At 39.4% G+C, this 18916-nt stretch overlaps 1 protein-coding gene across 6 annotated transcripts in view; it reads left to right on the forward strand.

The window, feature by feature from the left end:
* Positions 1-18916, forward strand: part of EPHA3 (EPH receptor A3) — a 186785-nt gene that overhangs the window by 53761 nt on the left and 114108 nt on the right. For all 6 annotated transcript variants that reach the window (XM_032095521.1, XM_032095530.1, XM_032095483.1 and 3 more), the window contains exon 3: positions 5301-5961. In XM_032095521.1, the coding sequence (XP_031951412.1) occupies positions 5301-5961 (661 nt within the window). The remainder of the gene's footprint in view (positions 1-5300; positions 5962-18916) is intronic.

Consider the following 18916-nt stretch of genomic DNA (forward strand, 5'->3'; position numbering starts at 1 on the left):
AGCCGTGGGTGAGTTCCATTTTGGGTAAATTTCTATCTCTGAAACAACTACACTTAGAGGCTGAATCTTACCTAGTTTATTCAATGCTTGTGGAGAAAGGTGCTTTTATACAAATTATTGTTCAGTACAGATTTCAGCCATGGGGACTGTTATGTTGAGAACTTCCCAGAAAATCTGCTTCACCTGGGAGATAAGTAAGACTGAAACCTGCTTCTCCAGGAGATATATAGACTACGAAAAGAAAAAAAACCAAAGCTGTAAATGATTTGCTTGTCCAAGCTCTGAATGGGTGTTTGAATGCTGGATTCAGATGTCTGTTAGGAACTCAGATGTTATCCTCGTTGTGGTGACCTTTTTACCTCACTGTGGTTAAGAGGCTTTTGCTTGCTGAAGGGTGAGAATCAGCTGTCCTTAAAAATTTGATGATGAAGTACTCATCTGTCTGCCAATTAGAGATGGGGGGAAAAAGATGGCTTTCCTTGTCTTTCTGCAGTTTGGTTTAATTTATAGTTTAGTATTCCCATGATAAGGTATGTGCTCTTGCTTTCTCAATATTGTTTATTTGTGCTTAGCTGCTGTAAGGCAGTTATTTATTATAATATTTATTTTATTTTCCTTCCCACTTCTTTAAAAATTCAGAAGCATAACTGCATGGAACACAGATCTGACTGGTTTGGATAATTTGGGATAAATTTGGAGCTAGTTGTGTGGTAAAATGATAGACCTCAGTTTTTCTTGGGGAGGTTTAGTATCTGGATACTCATAATAAGAGTTTCTCATCTCACCTGAGCACTCAACAGACAATATACTAATATTTTGTCTTGCTTGTAATTCTGAAACAGTTTTGCTTAGCTGTGAAGAAACCCAAGTTCTAGGTTGAAGCTATGAGTGTACCAAAGTCTGTGTCTTGGGAGGGTTTGTGTGATGGAAATGATCCATTTCATTATGTGTATAACTTAATCAGAAAACTTGCAATGCGACTTATTCTTTCATTTGCAACTTAGAAAAAACTAAAAATAAAATCTGTGGCCAGAGCCAGTGACATGAGGAAATTTCATTGATTTTTGAATGTCAAATGTAGACAAAAAAAAATTCCGTGGTACTTTTAAAGTTTCTTAAACTCCCAAATCAGATCATTTTCTGTCCTCTGATCTCAGCCGTTGGTATTTATGGGCCTTGAATCAACATCTTTGGTGATGTTACGAGGAAAGTTTCCATACTGATGAGCTGCTCTGGAATGCATTCTCCTATAATATGGTCATTACAGGGTTTTTGTTAATAGCAACCTTTCAGAGCTCTTGCATCCTGCTACTATTTTGTTGAACTTTAAAATAGTATGTGGGAAGGTTCTGGTTTTTATTTAGACTTGAATTATTTTATTGCTCATCTCAAGTTGGAGTTTTATACTTTGTAGTTTAAGAGTCTTATAGCAACGTGATGCTGACAGAAAAAAATGGGTTTTTTTGCAATCACACAGTTGCATATGTGTTGTATTGTAAGTCACAAACATCCTTCCATTTCTTACTGTAATTCAGGTTTTTTTTTTTTTTATTATGATGGATAAAAAGACACAAAAAGTGATTTCACAGGCAGGATGAAAGAATTGAGATCACTCGTGTCCTAGATTCCCACATTGAGAGGGAGCTTTTTATTGAGGCTGCTCATGACGTTATAGAAACGTCCTGCATTCACTGCTGTACATTTCCTTTTGTAAAGAAATTGGAAGAAATAAACCAAAGCCGTAAGTCCAGCACACTGCCACATCTTGGAGAAGAAAATCCTTTTTGGCCCAACTCTGTCACTCAGATACAGGAGTTAGACCCTCTCACTGGGGATCTGGAGATTTTTCTACACCACTGAAAGGAATCTCTTGTTTCCTGTCGTTAACAGTATCCAACAAAGGTTTTAAGAAGTGAAAAGCAAAAAGAAGAACATTTTCCAAAAGCCAAGTTACATGCTGAGAAGGGAGTGGTGCTATGGCACTTCTGGACATATTTCAGAAATATTGAAGGTGCCTGAAGGCATCAGGGGAGCATGATATAAATACTGTGTAATAATATGAGTTCAGAAATTGTGCCCCACATCATTCTGACGTAGAGTCCCTTTTTTATAAACACTTTTATAAAAACATCTTCCTAAAAAATTTTGCATTTATCATTCCTGTTGGTCTTGTAGGAGGATAGTCCTGTCATTTTTGCTGTCATTCCAGAATTCCAGGACTTGGCTATTAATTTCCTCTCTAACAGTAGCCAGGACTGATGAACATCCATTAGTTTTGTACAGTTTTGAAAGAAATTCCAGCTGGGACATCTCTGCAGTGTAATTCGCCATGGACCAGAGTTACCAAAGATTTAGTTTTTATTTGTCATTAACTTAATCTCATTTGATTGATAATAAATTAAGCCAGTTTCCCCAAGTTGGGACTGTTTTGTCCATGGCAGTAACGTGTGAGTGACCTCTCCCTCTCCTTATCTCGACCCATGAGTCTTTTTTTGTATTTTCTCTCCCCTTTCCATCTGTTTTACTATTTTCCCTGCATAATTTCATCCCTGGAATAAGAATTTCTCTCTATTTATTTTTTTAAAGAAATTTTGTAACTGTTTTAGCTTTACAGGACAAGTTGAACATGAGTTACAAGTACAGAAATAAAAATTAAAACAGGCGTAAATATAGGTGTTTGAGAAACATTAACAGAAGAAGCTCATGGGTCATGGAATGAAAATTGTCTCAATATCCTTGGTGATCTGTTTACTATGAAGATCACTTGGAGATGACAACACAGAGGCTTACTGGGAAGAGTTGCAATGTATGAGCAATGCAAATGTACTGCTTGCCTTTTACTTTGATCATAATAGCTATTGAATTTCCAAATGTATTTGAATCTGGTACATGTTGTGATTTGGGTGCTCTTCCTGTAGTTTTGGTGATTTATTTCATGTTTTTCTAATGCAATAGCTGCAATCTCCACAATTTTATGTGTTAAAATATTTTATTCAAGTTAGCACCCAGTGTGAGAGTGGCATTGCCCTTCAGCAATGCCTCAGCATTAAATGATAGATTTAAAACTTTATTGTTCATGAAGGTGGACTAACACAGTCTTCCAGGCAATTTGATCTTCACTGAAAATTATTGAAGTGATAATTGCATGAAATTATTAATTGAAGCTTCTAGGTGAAGAACATAGTGGTGATGCTACCTCTGTCATGCAAGTCCTACATCTACATTCGAACGTCTGTGTAAGCGTGTTGGATAAGAAACTTAGTCAAAAAAAATTACTATCAGGCTTGTTCAGAAAACTAACATCTTGCTGTGGAGATATTTTAAGCTCTACAAGTTCCTGGTTTTGTCTCTATCTCCCACTGGACATTTAAAATAGAACTGATTAGAAATGATAAGGAGAAGATAATCACTAGATGACTTCTGAATCAGTGTGAGCCGCTTAAAATGTCTGTAAAATTTAGTTTCATTATATAATCTTATCTAGTTTCATCCAGGTGTTGTTACTGAGTGGTTATTTGTCCAGGTAAGAGCTCCAGAGAACCAGTGCATCCAGTTTCTCTGGAGGCAGTTATGGCATCTGAGGGGCTCTTTGCAGCAGGGTTAGATCATTGGCTCAGGGCCTGTGCTTGTGCAAGGACATCTGCCAGAGGAGAGTCCTTCACTCATTTTTGGGAAGTTGACAGAGGCTGGGAGCCAGGGTCCAGCTGCCTCTTCTGCAGGCAGCAGCTCATCCTTGTATGGTTGGTGCCAAGCTCTCAAGTGGCCACGGGCTCCAGTGCGGTAATTTTGACTCAGAAAGTCCCTGCACTGCTGGCTCTTTTTGGCAATGGATCCTGCTGTGGCGTGCTGCAGCATATCAGCTGCTGTAGACACATCCAAGATAGTGTTTTAAACTCTGTTGAGCTAGTCAGGAAGAGATAAAACTTGTGTATAGTCAGGTCTGTAAAGTGAACTCCAGTAAACTTGGTTTCAATTAAAGAAAGAGTATTTACACTACTTTTATCTGCTGGTTTAATAATGTGATTTAAAATCACATCTTCAGTGGTGTGTGGACAATTTCATTGTGCAGACCAGCTCTTAGTCAGATCAAAACTTCCTTAAATTAGCGGGTGGAGACTGAGAACTCTCAGATGCTACTCTTGATATGGCCATGGGTTTTTTTTCCTTGCTTTGTATATGTGGGTTATATACATGCATTGTAAACCCAAGAAACTGTAAACACTTCTGCGCCACGATTTTTGTCTTTATAGTGGGAATAGTTCTTTCCTCTCCTACTGTCTGCACTACACTAAAGTCCTGCAGCAAAAGGTGCTTACGTAAAGCAAGTAATTAGTAAATTGAGATCTTAAATAGGAAATTGATGTGACTTGATTTTTGAGGGAAGATGTTTTTCTGGTAGAAGTTCTTCTTTGTCTCCCTCCCCTAGGGGTGGCATTGATTTATGACAGCATACTTAATTCTCCAGTTTTTGTTGTGGGTTTTTTTTTTACTTTTTCCGGTGATTGGTAAATATTCCTTTCTAGACAGTGTGACTTTAGAAAATCAGGTAGGATTGGTACATGAGTAATTTACAAGTAGGAAGCCCCTTCCTTCGTGTTTTGGGTCAAGAGAATTTGTCAGCTGATGGCTGCTGTAAAAACAAATCATGGCCCTGTGTTCTTCAAAAACCATTCTAGTGTCGTGGCCTATGTAGTCCACAGAAGAACCAATTAATCAAGATATGGTAAATTGGTAGCAATTCTTAGTCCAGCTCAACGCAGTTTCCAGAGTTATTGTTTGTCCAGAGTATATATATCCCAAGGAGAATCAATTGTTATGCTTTGAATAAATCTAAAACTGTAACATTTTATTGTGACTGTATGGAATTTCAGCTGGAGCCATTGGCTTTTTGTTTAATCTTCGAAATAAAACTGGTTCTAATAGTGTGAATGTGTGTTGTTCTTGAGGATCTCTTCTGTTTGAGGTGTGTAGTTCTTGTAAAGACACGGAATTGTGGTGGAAGGGACAGCACTGCTTATTGTTTAGGAAATCAGAGGGTTTTAATAATGCAAAACACCTTGAAGTAACTTGGTCAAAACTGACTTATTAATGGTGAATTCTGTGTTCAATTAAGGTGTTTATGTGTTTTAATAAGAAAAAAGTAAGCACAAGTTCAACCAGACTTCATTGTTTATTTTATAGTGATGTCCAAGCAAAGTTATTCTTGCTTTTTCACGGCTTTTGCTCGAAATGTGATTTTTATTGGTATAATCATGAATCTTAAAACATTTCCTTTTCTTCTTTTTTATTTTTTAATCCAGTGGGAGGAGATTAGTGGTGTTGACGAGCATTACACTCCAATCAGAACTTACCAAGTGTGTAATGTCATGGATCACAGCCAGAACAATTGGCTGCGGACAAACTGGATCCCGCGCAACTCGGCTCAGAAGATCTATGTGGAGCTCAAGTTCACCCTGAGGGACTGCAACAGCATCCCCCTGGTCCTGGGCACTTGCAAGGAGACCTTCAACCTGTATTACATGGAGTCTGATGATGACCACTCGGTCAAGTTCAAGGAGCACCAGTTTACAAAGATCGACACCATCGCGGCCGACGAGAGCTTCACGCAGATGGACCTCGGCGACCGAATTCTCAAGCTGAACACAGAAATCCGTGAGGTGGGGCCCATCAGCAGGAAAGGCTTTTACTTGGCTTTCCAGGACGTGGGCGCGTGCGTTGCCTTAGTGTCGGTGCGGGTGTACTTCAAGAAGTGCCCTTTCACCGTCAAGAACCTCGCCATGTTCCCGGACACGGTGCCCATGGACTCCCAGTCGCTGGTGGAGGTGCGGGGCTCCTGTGTCAACCATTCCAAGGAGGAGGAGCCCCCCAAGATGTACTGCAGCACGGAGGGAGAGTGGCTCGTGCCCATAGGGAAGTGCTTGTGCAACGCTGGCTATGAAGAGAGAGGCTTTGCGTGCCAAGGTAACGATGCCCTCCATGTGTGTAGCTCTGCTCTGAGCAGGGGCTTCCCCGTGTTTCCCTGCCCTCTGTGTTGAGTTGTGCTCATTTGCTCCAGGTTCTGGAGAGAAATCAATTAGGTGTTAAAATCACCATGGAAATGGGGTTTGTTAAAGCTGTGTAAATAACGTAATTTGCTAAAAATACTTGGTAAGAGTCAACAATTGATTTTTAGTAACATGTTCTATAGCAAATCTAGGCTCTCTTACCACTTTTGGACTTTCTTCCAGTCTACAATAGTTTTCTTAAATGCTTGTGTCAAAAAAATGATTTTTTTTTTGGGTGTCTCTTTTTCTTTTAAACTTTGTGGCTTGATGTATGACTTTTGCCACTGAGCTGTGTTGGTTAATTGGGATTGGCTGGAAAAAAAAAAGTAGTAATGTTCCTGTAGCATAATTACTAAATGCAGGTGCATTTGAAAAATTGATAGTTGAACTTTATTCATAAATACTCATGTATTTAACTCAATTTCCTCCAAAGTTTTGATTTCTGCAAACTGTGGTTATGTGAATGCTCCCAAGAACAACAGTACAGGGATTTGGGTTTTTTACAGAAATGGTCTTTTAAATCTTAGAGAACTGCATATTGTATTTACTAATTTTCATATCAACCAAGGTGATAGCAGCTAACATTTTTATGCTTTTTATAAAGTTACATTTGAAGTTTTGTGCTGATTATCACAGAGTGCCTTGAAGGGTGCTGGCTGTGGGCAAAGGGTCTTCCATTAAATATGTAAGTAAAAGTTAGACAGTAGTATCTGGAAATCCCGTGGATGGAAGAAGAATAGCTGAGATGTTTACTGCAGGCGGTGTGTATGCATAGAACAGAAATTTAAAGTATTCTGAACCTTGTTGGGACAGTGCCTACTCCTTTTTATCAGTCCTGCAATAATACTTGTGTCAAACAAGTCCTGGGGAGATACTTAGAGCCCATCAAACCGTAGCCAGGTTGTTGTGAAAAGTATAATCCTAAATAGCATGAATTTTTCTCAGAAAATGCCACGGAGATGTGTGGGGAAGGGGGTAAGAGTGTTCTTGCTTTGATTTTCTTTTAAGTAGATTTAAAATAGTTTTTTACCCTTGAAAAAATTGAGTAGCCAGGTCTGAGGATGCTTTTTTGAGGTTAGGTACTGATATTAAGAAAAAAACCCAATTAAACTCTTCTGTTAAGAGCTGAATTCAGGGGAGGATATTTTATTGTTCAGAAATGCTTTAGCCAGGGCCTCCTACAGCTACACTTAAAAATGCTAAAACAGGAGCAATACTCTTTTATCCACTGCCTATGTTCTTGCTTGCCACAGAGCCTCTGGTCCTGTAAATGGTTGAAAGCTGTTGGTTTAGAGTTTCAGTTACACGTGAGCACAAAGAGACAAGCACTCCAGAAAGCGTCACTACAACTGAGCAAAAGGAAAGCTAAATAAATTAAACTAAACTTTTATTTAAAATGAGTTCTCAGATGCTTGGGGCAGGCAAGGTAGCTCCTACTGAGTTCTACAGAGAAAATCAGACCATAGAATGAAAATATTTTTCTGGTTTTTGTTGGGTTTTTTTTTCTCCCATACCTTTTCTTTTTTCCTTTTTTTTTTTTTTTTTTGCTTCCTTGCTCACTGTTGATCAAGGGGGTTATATATGATGAAGCTGTTAACAATAGTGACAGGTCCTTCTGGTTTATTCAGATTTAACATAGAATGTTCTACTGACTTTTCTTGGAAGTCATATTGATCAGATTCTTTCAGTGTGATTGAAGTGGCTCTCTGGAAGCAGGAACTCAAAACCTCCTGTTTGTCAGCATTGGTGATGCAGCAGGAGTTGGAAAACTCAGAAAACCGGTTCAGTTTTCACCTCAGCCTCAAGGCTGCTCCTGCATCTTTCCTTTTCTTTTTTTTCTCTCCTTTTCTTGCTCCATCTTTTAGGGTGTTTAGGGATTTTTGTGTTTGTTTGGGTTTTTGTTTTTTGTTTTGTCACCAAAAGGGCAGTAGAATGGGGATTGTAGCAATGTAACACCAAAATGATGTTATAAGCATGGGCTGGAATGAAGGCATAACTAAGGAAAAATAAGTTTGAGTTGAAGTCTAAGGAGCAATTAGTAACAGAGGTAATTGTCTTCCTAGTAGATGAAAACATTTAAGAGCTTAGTGTCCGTCACTACTTGATCCTGCTTTCAGACTGTTTCTGATTTTGTTTGTTTCCATAATGATGTTTTCACAAACAGTGTCCTCTTGCATGAACCGGAGATCATCGCTGAGGATTAAAATGGAGGACCTTAATGGTATAAGGTCAGCCTATATAAACTTCATTCAGAACAGCTTTTCTTTGTACGTGGAAAACTTGGCCTCCCAAATAACACAAATTTCATCAATTTCCTTGACTGCTTTCTTTTCTCTGCGTAACCAGGAAAAGTCAATATAAACTCAGACCATTTTTTGTTATTGGTGTATCTTTTTATAACACATTTTTATGTAAGCTGTGAAAAGCCAGCTCAGCTGATGGGTTCTTGCTGGATGGAATATTGTCCTGTTCTGGATCCTGTTGACTGATTTTACATGTAGAGCAGCAACATCCCTACCTGTCAGTCAGTGAAAGAACTTCACTGTGACCATCCTTGTCCTCTTTTTTGTGTGTTTGTGGAGAAATGATTTCCCAAAAATGATTTGTAGACCTCACTTTGAGGAATTCTGGTATTTGTGATACACTTTGGTTAACAGCTTAAGATTTAATTCCTCCTCTAGCAAAGGCTTGTGCTCCTGCTCAGTGTTTGGAGGGATTAGGTTTGTCTGAAGTAAAGTAAGATGTGTCAGGGAGCAAGCTGGAAAAGCCACCCTTTCATACCTGTTTTCTCCCTTAATTAATACATATATTAGTTAATTAAAATGGTATATGTCATACACTGTAAGCTGTTTGTTATTACAGCTTTGTGAGTACCACAGGGATCCTATTTAATCTTATTCTAGTATTTCATGGTTGAACAGGACTTCTTCCTCACAAAGTCTTTTATAAATTATATTTTCCTGCCACTTTGACCAAGCTACATCTTTCTGGCATCTTCTCTCTTAGAATTAGTGTGTTTTAATTAGGGGGAAAAAAAGCCAGCTGTCTGGAACTACACACTAAGCTTAATGCTTTCTAATAATCTCCATCCTGCTTCTCAGTCAACAAGGAAAAATATCATCTTTTCAATTTGTTCCCCATCAAACAGGCAGAGTAGATCAGGTCAAAGGTTTGTCTGTCTTAATATTGTTTCTCTGACAGTGACTAATGGCCTTAAGTCTCTTTAAGGTTTTATGGCAATGGATGCCATGTCTTGCGTTGTGTGAAAAACATAATTCCTTGTTGTGTTTAAGCCTTCTCTTTTAGAGTCACTGGGATAAGTTTTTCCATGTCCTTGTATAGTGAGGGAATAACTTCTCTCTTTTCAGCTTCCATATTAACAAGTTTCAAGATCCCTTTCATGTCTAATATCTCATCTCTAATAAATACATTTGTTCTGAACTTTTCCTCTCTACTAGTGCCTTCTTTTTTAGAGGACAGACTAACTGCTCTGTACCTCATCCTTTTTGACTGCCTCTTCAAAGTAAACAATGTGATTTTTATGAAAAGGGCAATGAGTCTTGTGTGCACTATTTAAGTTTCGAGTGCAGGAGGAATTTAGAAAGTGGCTTAGAGTTTGGAACAGCCCAGAGATTGAAAGAAAGCATTCACATCACCTGCCCAGTGAGGGATCTGTACATGGAAAAGCTTGACTCAGTTTTGTTTTGAACACAGTAGAAGAGATAGATCTCACTGGCTGAAGGTTGGTTAGTTGGTGTATTGGTATCAAAATAAATGGGAAAATGTAGGCTAAGTGGTAGAAGAACTATCTGTAGTTCTCTAATGATCTAGAAGGCTCCTCAGGGAAATAATGGAAGCCTCATTTCAGGAGTTGTTCTTAAAAACATTGCAGTAACCAGATGATAAAGGGAGTCCTGCACTGGCAGGTCTGGACTAAAAAATCTTTTCCGTCCTGAATGTGTCTATCTGTTGTTGCTTTATTTCATGCACTTCAGAAAGACCAATTGGACATGGAGAAGGTTGTTTTTCATTGCAATATCCTTAATTAGCAAGCATGCAGTGGGCAATTGTTTATCCATGTGGGACTATGAGTGAGCTTGAATGCTCTTTTGAATGCTTCCAACAGGTGACCTTTTAGACCAAAACCAAATTTTCTGGCTCTGGTTATCAAATGAAAAATTTAAATAGGTAGGCCTGAACAGAATGACCCAAAAAGCACAGAATAACACTTTATGCATGGTATTGTTTCAAGGTGTAGTTCTAAATTTTTGTTGCTGGAATTGAGTAAGTCTGAACTGTAAACTTCCTCTGTACTACTTTGTAATAAAGTTGTAAGTCTTAATGATGAGTGACTGATACATTTTCTATAACAAAGCCAGAAGGAAAAAGAGAGTGGAACCCTATTACAGCTGGTGAGGGGTCAGTAGCTCTGACCGAGGAAGAGGTGGCCGGTCCGGAGAGATGGTCCCAAAAGGAATCGCCTTCCCGAGTCCCGGTGTGTTCCCTCAGCTGCTGGCAGGAGGGTCTGTGCAGAGGCTGTCAGCTCTTTAGTGATTGTCAGCTCGTGATTCCAGCTCAGCTCTGCAGGGCAGCCTCCAGGCCAGACCAGAGAGAGACGAGAGGCCCGTGTAGCTGTTCCACACGAGGCAGCTTTATTGGTCCGGCAAAGGGGAGCCAGGGACGGGCATCTCTCTGCCCTCGCAGGGGCAGGGGGCTGGCTTTATAGGCATACAGGGGGTGGGTGTCAGAGGGTAAAGGCCAGTGGGCTACAAAGGATCTGCACAGGGTCTCCCAGAGGGTTCTGGGTTTGTCGTCTTCTTGCCGTAACTGAAGAGTAGCTGCCTTCCCGGGGGAGTTCTGCTGGGGGATTGCTCAATCTCCTTATCTCAGCAGACGTTCCTCCAGGGCACTGGTTGGGCATACCCTACAGAACCCAACAGTCCTTCCTTATGTATTTAACTTTTGGCTATTAATCAGGTGCATTGAATGGGAGAAAAGGGAGTGAGGGGTAAAGGAGGGAGAGGTTAAGTTCACCCACTGTGCCTGGTTATCGCAAAAACTACTTCACAAAACTTTCCCTAACACTAAATTTTTCAGTGCTTCAAGTTGTGCAGTGAGTATGTCCTAAATCATATTTCTCTCTCTGAGTTTCTGGAGATATGAAAGGAATGCCATCTGTGGCTGCTAAATCTGAACCATCACATACATTGCTTAATTCTTTGAGTGGAATGACTGCTTCACTTGAGGTAAAAAAATATAAAACACCATTAATACCAAGGAAGCAGAGCATTTCTCCAGACTTCTTTTTTTTTTCTCTAAGCTTTAAATAACTATTTTGTCTCTGCATAAGTAAATCTAATTTTTACTTTCCCAAATCAGTAGGAAAAAAATATGACTTTACATGTAAAGGGAAAAAAGATACTGTGAGGAACTACTTAATTTTGGGCAAGTGAAAACAGAAAGAAGGCACAAATGCTTTTTGCAACTGCAAAGTTTCCCTTGGAATTAATTGAGTGGCTTGGATGTGTTACTTACCCTGCAAAAATGTGTGGCCTTAACTCTTAGACTCTGCACAGGAGCAATTATATTTAATAAAATGTAGGCAGTGATCATATGGAGATCATACAATATAATAATGCAGCTATCAAGAAAGTTTCCTTTTACATGAAATCTGAAAAAAGCTGGGGATTCAAATTTTTTCAAGCAGAGGTCTGAGGGGTGTTTTTTACTCCTTTGGTTTGTGTTGTTTTGATTTTAAAAGGCAGGAGAGATGCTTTTTAAAAGGACTCGTAATCTTTCAAGCTGGTAAACTAAAATGACAGCAGCTATAAATTATGAATCACTTTATTTGTAAAATATTCATTGTTTTCATCCACTTTATATTCTGTAAGTACATAAACAGAGCACAACAGGGAAGGATTTACCTTCCTGCTTAGAATTTATTTAACTCTTATGAAAGTTATGTAGAACATGTCTGGATGCTTTTTATGGGAGAAGAATTATGTTGCACTCAATACTTCCTAAAGATCCCAGCCAACTTTTTATGTAATATTTTCTGACTGTCACAAATTTGGGAAATATTCTCCAGTTTGTTCATCATAAGCAGTAGATATAAAAATGCAAGTTTTTAAGGCAAAATTTATTGGACACAATTTTATGGTTTTTGTCCACATCTGTCACAAATCCTGAAGAAAAAAAAATCATTCTGAAATTATTGGAAAAGAGATTTTTTTGATATAATACTATGCACGTTCTCATATAAGAAAAGTGTTTGTTCAGCCCTTTTCAGTTTCTTGAAACAACTCTTTACTAAATTTCGTGGAGATAGTGATAGAAGTATTTAAAAACATTATTATAAATATTACTATAAAGTTTTTCATGTTCAGTGATTAGGAGCTTAAATGTAACATTACTGTTAAGTGTTCTTAGTAAACTTAGCAATACATCTCTCCAAGTTGTTCAGTGCTGCAGTGCCAATATATGGCAGGACTAGATAATTTAGAATTAAATTTTTGTATTTAAAACCACTTGGGAAATGAAAAGGTTCACTCAGAAAAAATGGAAATATTTGCCAAAGTGTTAATGACTCACAAAATGCAACTTAGTATAGCTGTATGTTTGTTTAATCCAGATGTGTTGCCACTTTATAAGTGTTTGTTCTGCTACTTTGTGGGTGTGTTGACAATTCCTTCCTTGTCTTCCTTACCTGCTTTTCAAGCAACAAAATGACCAGCCCGGTCTAAACCCTACAAAAAAACCCCTCCACACCACACCCCACTGCCTGGAACCCAGACTCTCTACAATTTAACAAGTTTGTGACACATTTGCTTGCTCTTCTTAATGCAGAAGTTCTTGCCTTAGTTCTTTGACACTCACGTGTTCAATACCCCTGAATTTGTGTGCAGGGTTTTCCTGCAGGAATCTTCTGGATGTCTGTCACCGAGAATCCTAAGGGATCTCGCTGGCATTTCCTTAACCTTTTCACTTTAATGGGTTCCCTTCTTAGGAGGCTTTCAAAAGATTAAAAACTAAATAACGAGTATCATCCTCGGCACGTTTGTCTCGCCGTGCCTTGAGTGATTTTTCAACCTTGGAGCTGCAGGAGGATTGCATTGTCAGTGGGAATTCAGGGAATGTTGCCCATCGGTTCCTCTGACACTGGCAGAGTGTAAAGAGCCGTTTGACAATCCCCTATTAGTTCCAGAGTGGGACTTATAAAGGCTAACAGGGGTTTGCATTGCCACTGACAGCTGGCACTAGGCTTTAAATAGAGAGCAATTGCAGCAAGAGCTGTGAGTTTTGATAACACACAACTCTGAAAATACTCTCAGAGTAAGGACCATCTTGAAAGATGAGTACGAGACGACGAGAATCTTCTCTGAGTCTGCTGCTCCTCAGCGTGAAGCGCAAGATGTTGTGAAAACATGCTGTTGGCAGACGTCTAAATAACCAGCAATTGATAGCAGACTTTATTGAAACACTCAGGCTGTGGGAGAAGTATCAGCATTTGCTGTTTCTTGGATGACAAACGGAATAACATTCAGTTCATTTGTAGTGCTTCATCCTCCCTGAGTTTGAAGTTGCAGTTTTATTCTTTACAGCACGCCAGGAAAATAATAACTTGCACTTCACACAGCCGTTTAGGGAGAGAAGATGCAAAGTTCAAAGAATTTGTTGGTAGCTTCAGCTTTAAGTACCTGCATCAGGTACCGTGGCAATTAGTGGAGGTGTTGTTCTGAGGCAGGGACAGACCTAAACAATGACAAATCCTTCACAGGTCAAGGAGGTGAACTATTTCACTGTCATGGCTCTGTGGGTTCAGTGGTTGTCTACTGTAAGGTTAAAATTTGATGTGATAATTTAGAACAGCTGCTCTTTGACAGGAAGATTCACTTTCAGCAAGGGAAGAGAAAGCCATATGGTAAAAGTTGACACTGTGCCAGACCTGAATAGCTGCAGAAGTGATACAGGACAGTTCTCTTCAACACTATGCTCAAAGTAAGGCATTTTACTTGCCATTGGTGTTTCCAATCTGTGTGCTTTTTTGAATCATAACTTAACTGACCTACAAGTACCTTTTCCTAGTTATTTTTATATAATACTTTTTATTAACAATGATGATTAATTGGCAGAAAAGGGTGGTGGGCTTTAAAAATACACGTTCATAGCCCTGTGCAGACCAGTCTTTGTGCTCTAAACACGTATCAAAGTTTCATAGAATGTTTGCTTCAAGATTTTCAAGCTATTTAACATTTATTGTTAGAGGATGTGTCCCACACTTTAATTCAGATGCTTTTAGCAAAGTAATTCACTTAAGTGATGCTGCCTTTATTCACATACTTAAATTTTAGTAAATTGAGCATGTGAAATAGCATGAAATATCATGAAATTAGTAATTCCCGGTGCTCATCCTAAACAGTAGTGGTCAATAGGAATAAGGTGGTCATCAGGAGTTCAAAATCTTATGCAGAATTCATCTGTCCCCCAATTTGGAGGAGGGGAATCACTTGTCACAATAATTAGTTCTAGGTAAAAAAAACCCCAAAACATAGACTCCTTTTGATCTGGCGGAGATTTTTAAGGGAAGGAGAGTAACAGAATAAATTACTTAGAGTGCCCAGCTCTTACCTTTAAAAAGTGCCACTAAACAAGTGACCAAAACCTTCCACCAGCAGTGCACTTGCCTCTAGAAATACTTTTTTTTGGTGTGTCCCATTCCCCCATCTCCCCCCCCATAATGAGGATGGGACAAAAACCCGTTGTTTAAAGAAGAAAAAAATTCTTTCCTTCTCCAAGAAAAAGAAAATCTCTGAGGTGATTATAGTAAAGCAGTCAAATATATTGAAATGGTCATCTGTTACCCACCTGAGCTTAGAAAAGACCTAAAGTGTGGCAAAAATTTTAAAGTCAAATATGAAACATGTTCTTTGATGTTCTGCAACCCTATACAGAGGTCATTTATGCAGAGTTTGACCTAACCTGACCAGCCCCTTTATCTCTGTAAGAGGTAATTTTAAGATTAAGGTATGTACCTATAGAATTGTTCATTTATAAATGTCTTCTGTAGCATTTTTTTAATGCCACATTAATAGTAGGGTGCTGTAGAATCCAGTGAGTAAAAATTCCTCCTCTGTTTTGCTAATGAACAGCATAATGTAATTATTATTATTATTATTAAAAGATATACAAGTGAATTATTCAATAATATGTAATTCAGATTTAACAGGAGCACCTCCAGCTGCTGTAATGTGCCTCTTTAGATGCCAGAACAACTTGAACTCTGAAGGTCGAACAGGATTTTTTTTCCTGATTTTGGTAATGTGATCCTAATACTGAGATGACAGCTATGGGCAGTTTATTTTAAGAAGCTACTCTTCAAATCTGTTCTAGGAATTTTCAGGTTTTGCTCCCAAAAGAATAATGTGGAAAACTAAAACAGGGCTGAGGGACTGTGACTTGAAGTGGAGTCAAAGTGTATTAAACACGAGTATGAGATCACTGTTGCAGCTGTGAGACTGGAGTTATCCTGGGGAGGAGGAGCCTGGGTAGGAACCAAGACTGAGATCAGCTGAAGAAGTAGCTGGTTAGAAATCTCAGGTAACCACAGCTAATGAACCTTCTGCTTCATTAATTAATGGATCATGCCTTCAGCTGCTACTTTTATGCAGTGTATAATGTCTCTGACTTTTTTGACTGTGTCCAGAGCTCGTATGAATATACAGAGGATGGATATGAAATTTTTACGTGTGTGTGGCATTTAATAAGCAATGACAGTCCTGTTTCTCACACCATGTGAGTGGATGAACTGGCAGTGAAATTAACAGTAAAAGGGGAATCAGCTTCGGTGTCTCTTCTCTGCCCACACCAACCACAGCAGATGGTGGAAGAAAGCTAAAAGCATTTTTTCAGGAGGGTCAGAATAAGAAAAAGAGCTAGAGGAAAGAGAATAGAGAGAAAAAATCACCATAGTAAATAAAATATTGTTTCACTGAAACCTAAATGCTGCAATTAGTATTCTCAAAAAAGCCCCAAAACTAAGTGGCTCTCCTGAGAAAAGAAAGAATACTGATTTTAGTTCAGACAGGAGTCAATGGTGTCTTTAAAGGAAGATGTAAATCTCGTATGCAAGTTTGCTCTATGCCTAACTGCTAAAGATATTCATGTTTCAGGGGAAAAAAATATGGTGGCTGCTTCGAGTCCACGTTTGGGTATAAGGTAGATCTCACACAGAACTGGTCTGCAAATAATAATAATATCAGAACAGCAATAACGAGTGTGTTACACTGGGAGATTTAAAGCCAGTGTGAGGTACAGTAAGCAGGGACACATCTCCTGTGTCTCAGTGAGCCCTGTCTAAATGAAGCTGCAGACTAGAAAGGTTTATTGTTTTCTTAAGAGCCTTCCTCTCAGAATTCTCTCTCTGAATTTTGTCTGGACAGCATTTTAAGAATGTTTCCTTGATGTTTCTTTGTGTCACTGAATTTTCAAGGGCTCTGATGAATATGTACCTAGCAGTTTCTGAGAAATTATGGAAATTACATGGGGCGGTTGGACTGGAAGATCTCCAGAGGTCCCTTCCAACCCTGTCAGTTCTGTTATTCTGTGAAATTGAAAGCCCAAAGACTGCACCTTGTTCTAAACTCAGTGGATTCGGGGTTTTTTGAGTTTGAAAAGCCTTGTGTCCAGTGGATTTAGCCCTGCTCTGCAGAGTTCTTAGCAGAGGGACATGAAATAAAGTGCTTGTCAGCGGCCATGTCCACATCCATGGTTTCTCTTTGCAGGGATGACTCAGAGGTGCAGTTTATCATCCTCATCCTTTGGGAACAGCTGCTTCATGCCATATTCATGGGCAAGCAGCTGCTGTGGCCAGGGAGGAGGTGTGTGTGCAGCACAGGGGAACTCAGAGTCCTCCTGCTCTCTGCTTTCTTTAGCTGCTTACAACAGGGGAGAGGAGGGTATCAGGTGATGGATCCCTCAGGGGGTTGGAGGAAGAGGGTGGCAGAGCTTTTTGGGCTGGGTAAAAGTTAATCCATGTTTGCCCTCACACTGCAGCCATGCTACTGATCTGTTCTAATCCACAGCAAATCTGAAATGTGATGACAATAATACAGCTCGCAGGAGTTTTCACCCAACTGGATTTCAAGTTTTACCTCTGATCCACATCTGCAGTGTGATAGCAACCTAACCTTTTAATTTTTAATCTCTTTCCTGACCAAGTAGGCCCTGCTTCCCCCCAAAAGTTAAATACTAGTGTTTAGTTGAAAAATACACAATGCACTGCCAAATCCTCTGGTAAAAGCAGGTGTTCAGGCACAAGCCTGTTTAGTAAAGAGCTTATTTAAACATGGATTAAAGGCTTCTTTGGAATGGAATACGTTGGTTTTTTCTGCGCAATAATTACTTTCCAGAGCCAGTGTGTCTAAATGACTGTCTTAAAACTTAGTATGTCCTCTATCCCAAATTCTCTTATAATTTGGAATTATCTTATAGCTTGTTAGTTATCCATCTGCTGGGAAGCTTCCTTGTCTGTTTTGCAGTCAGGACAGCCAAGCTATCACCTCCTGCTTGCCCCTTGGTATCAGATCCCCAGATGTGCATCCCCAGATTGCAAATCCATGAGGTTGAAGTGGTCATTCAACCTACAGGTGTTTTCTTGCTTTTGTATGGTTTGGAGGAAAAAAAAAAGCTCAGGGGGGACCTTCTCTCTGCTCTACAAGTGCCTGAAAGGAGGCTGTGACAAGGTGTGGAGTGGCCTCTTCTCCCAGAGAACTGCAACAGAACAAGAGGACACAGCCCCAGGCTGTGCCAGGGAAGGTTCAGGTTGGCCATCAGGAAGAGTTTTTTCCCTGAAAGAGGGCTGCCCAGGGAGGTGGTGGAGTCCTGGCAGTGTTCCAGAAACAACTGGACATGTCAGTGCCATGCTTTGGTTGACACAATGGTGTTTGGTCACAGGTTGGACTGGATGATGTTGGAGGTTTCCTCCAACCTTAGTGATTCCATGATTCTGTGCTCCTCTAAGTTATTTTTCTTAGGCACATCAGATTCCTTGCTGAGCTCCTGCCTTCTACATTAATCTGCTTGTTAGATTGGATGTTTGAAAGCAGGGAAGGAGTTTTATCCTGGATCAGTTTGGTCAAATCTATCAGATTCCCAAACACATGTGAACACAAGGTTATGCATTCATAACCTTGCTGTGGGATTCAGCTGATTTTGTGAGATCATGTGCAGGACTCTGAAAAAAGTTGCTGGGAGTGAGGACTTTAGAAATTCTCTTGAAATCTTAGAGGTGAAATGTTTTGATACAGTTAAGACTTTTGGTTTTCCTTGCAGACTGTAAATCTGCTTTGGGGCATTTCACCTTGTTTTGTGGTGTTTCCTGATGTGTTTGTTGACTTTCTATAGACTGTTTCCATTACTTGAGAATCTGTCTGTGTCCAAAGGTTGATTTAAAAACAAACCAAAGAATAAACAGTGTTGCATATTCTCTTTGCAAACAATTTAGAAACACTTACTGGTTTTGGATAACAGTCATGTCCTGCAGTAATTTGAGAAGGTTTCTAGCTGGGGGGAAAAAAGAAAATGTGTCATTTTTTCCTTCCTCTAGTAATTATGAAGATTTGTGGAGTGAGATGTACTTGACTGTTACGTACTGGAGACTCTTGGATGTGAGCAGAATCGTTCACACCAGGTTCCGTTAGGAATTCTCTTTGTGTCAAGTTGACCACATGAAGAGATGTGACAACTGCCACTTTGTATAAAAGTTGAAAAAGAAAAAGATATTTATGAAGACAATTATTGATAGAGGTATTAAACATTCCCATTGGAGAGTCGTCAAAAGTGTGCTTGAGAGGCTTTTGTAACTTCCAGTGAAA

Source organism: Corvus moneduloides, chromosome 2, assembly GCF_009650955.1.
Source record: "Corvus moneduloides isolate bCorMon1 chromosome 2, bCorMon1.pri, whole genome shotgun sequence".
Lineage (NCBI taxonomy): Eukaryota > Metazoa > Chordata > Aves > Passeriformes > Corvidae > Corvus > Corvus moneduloides.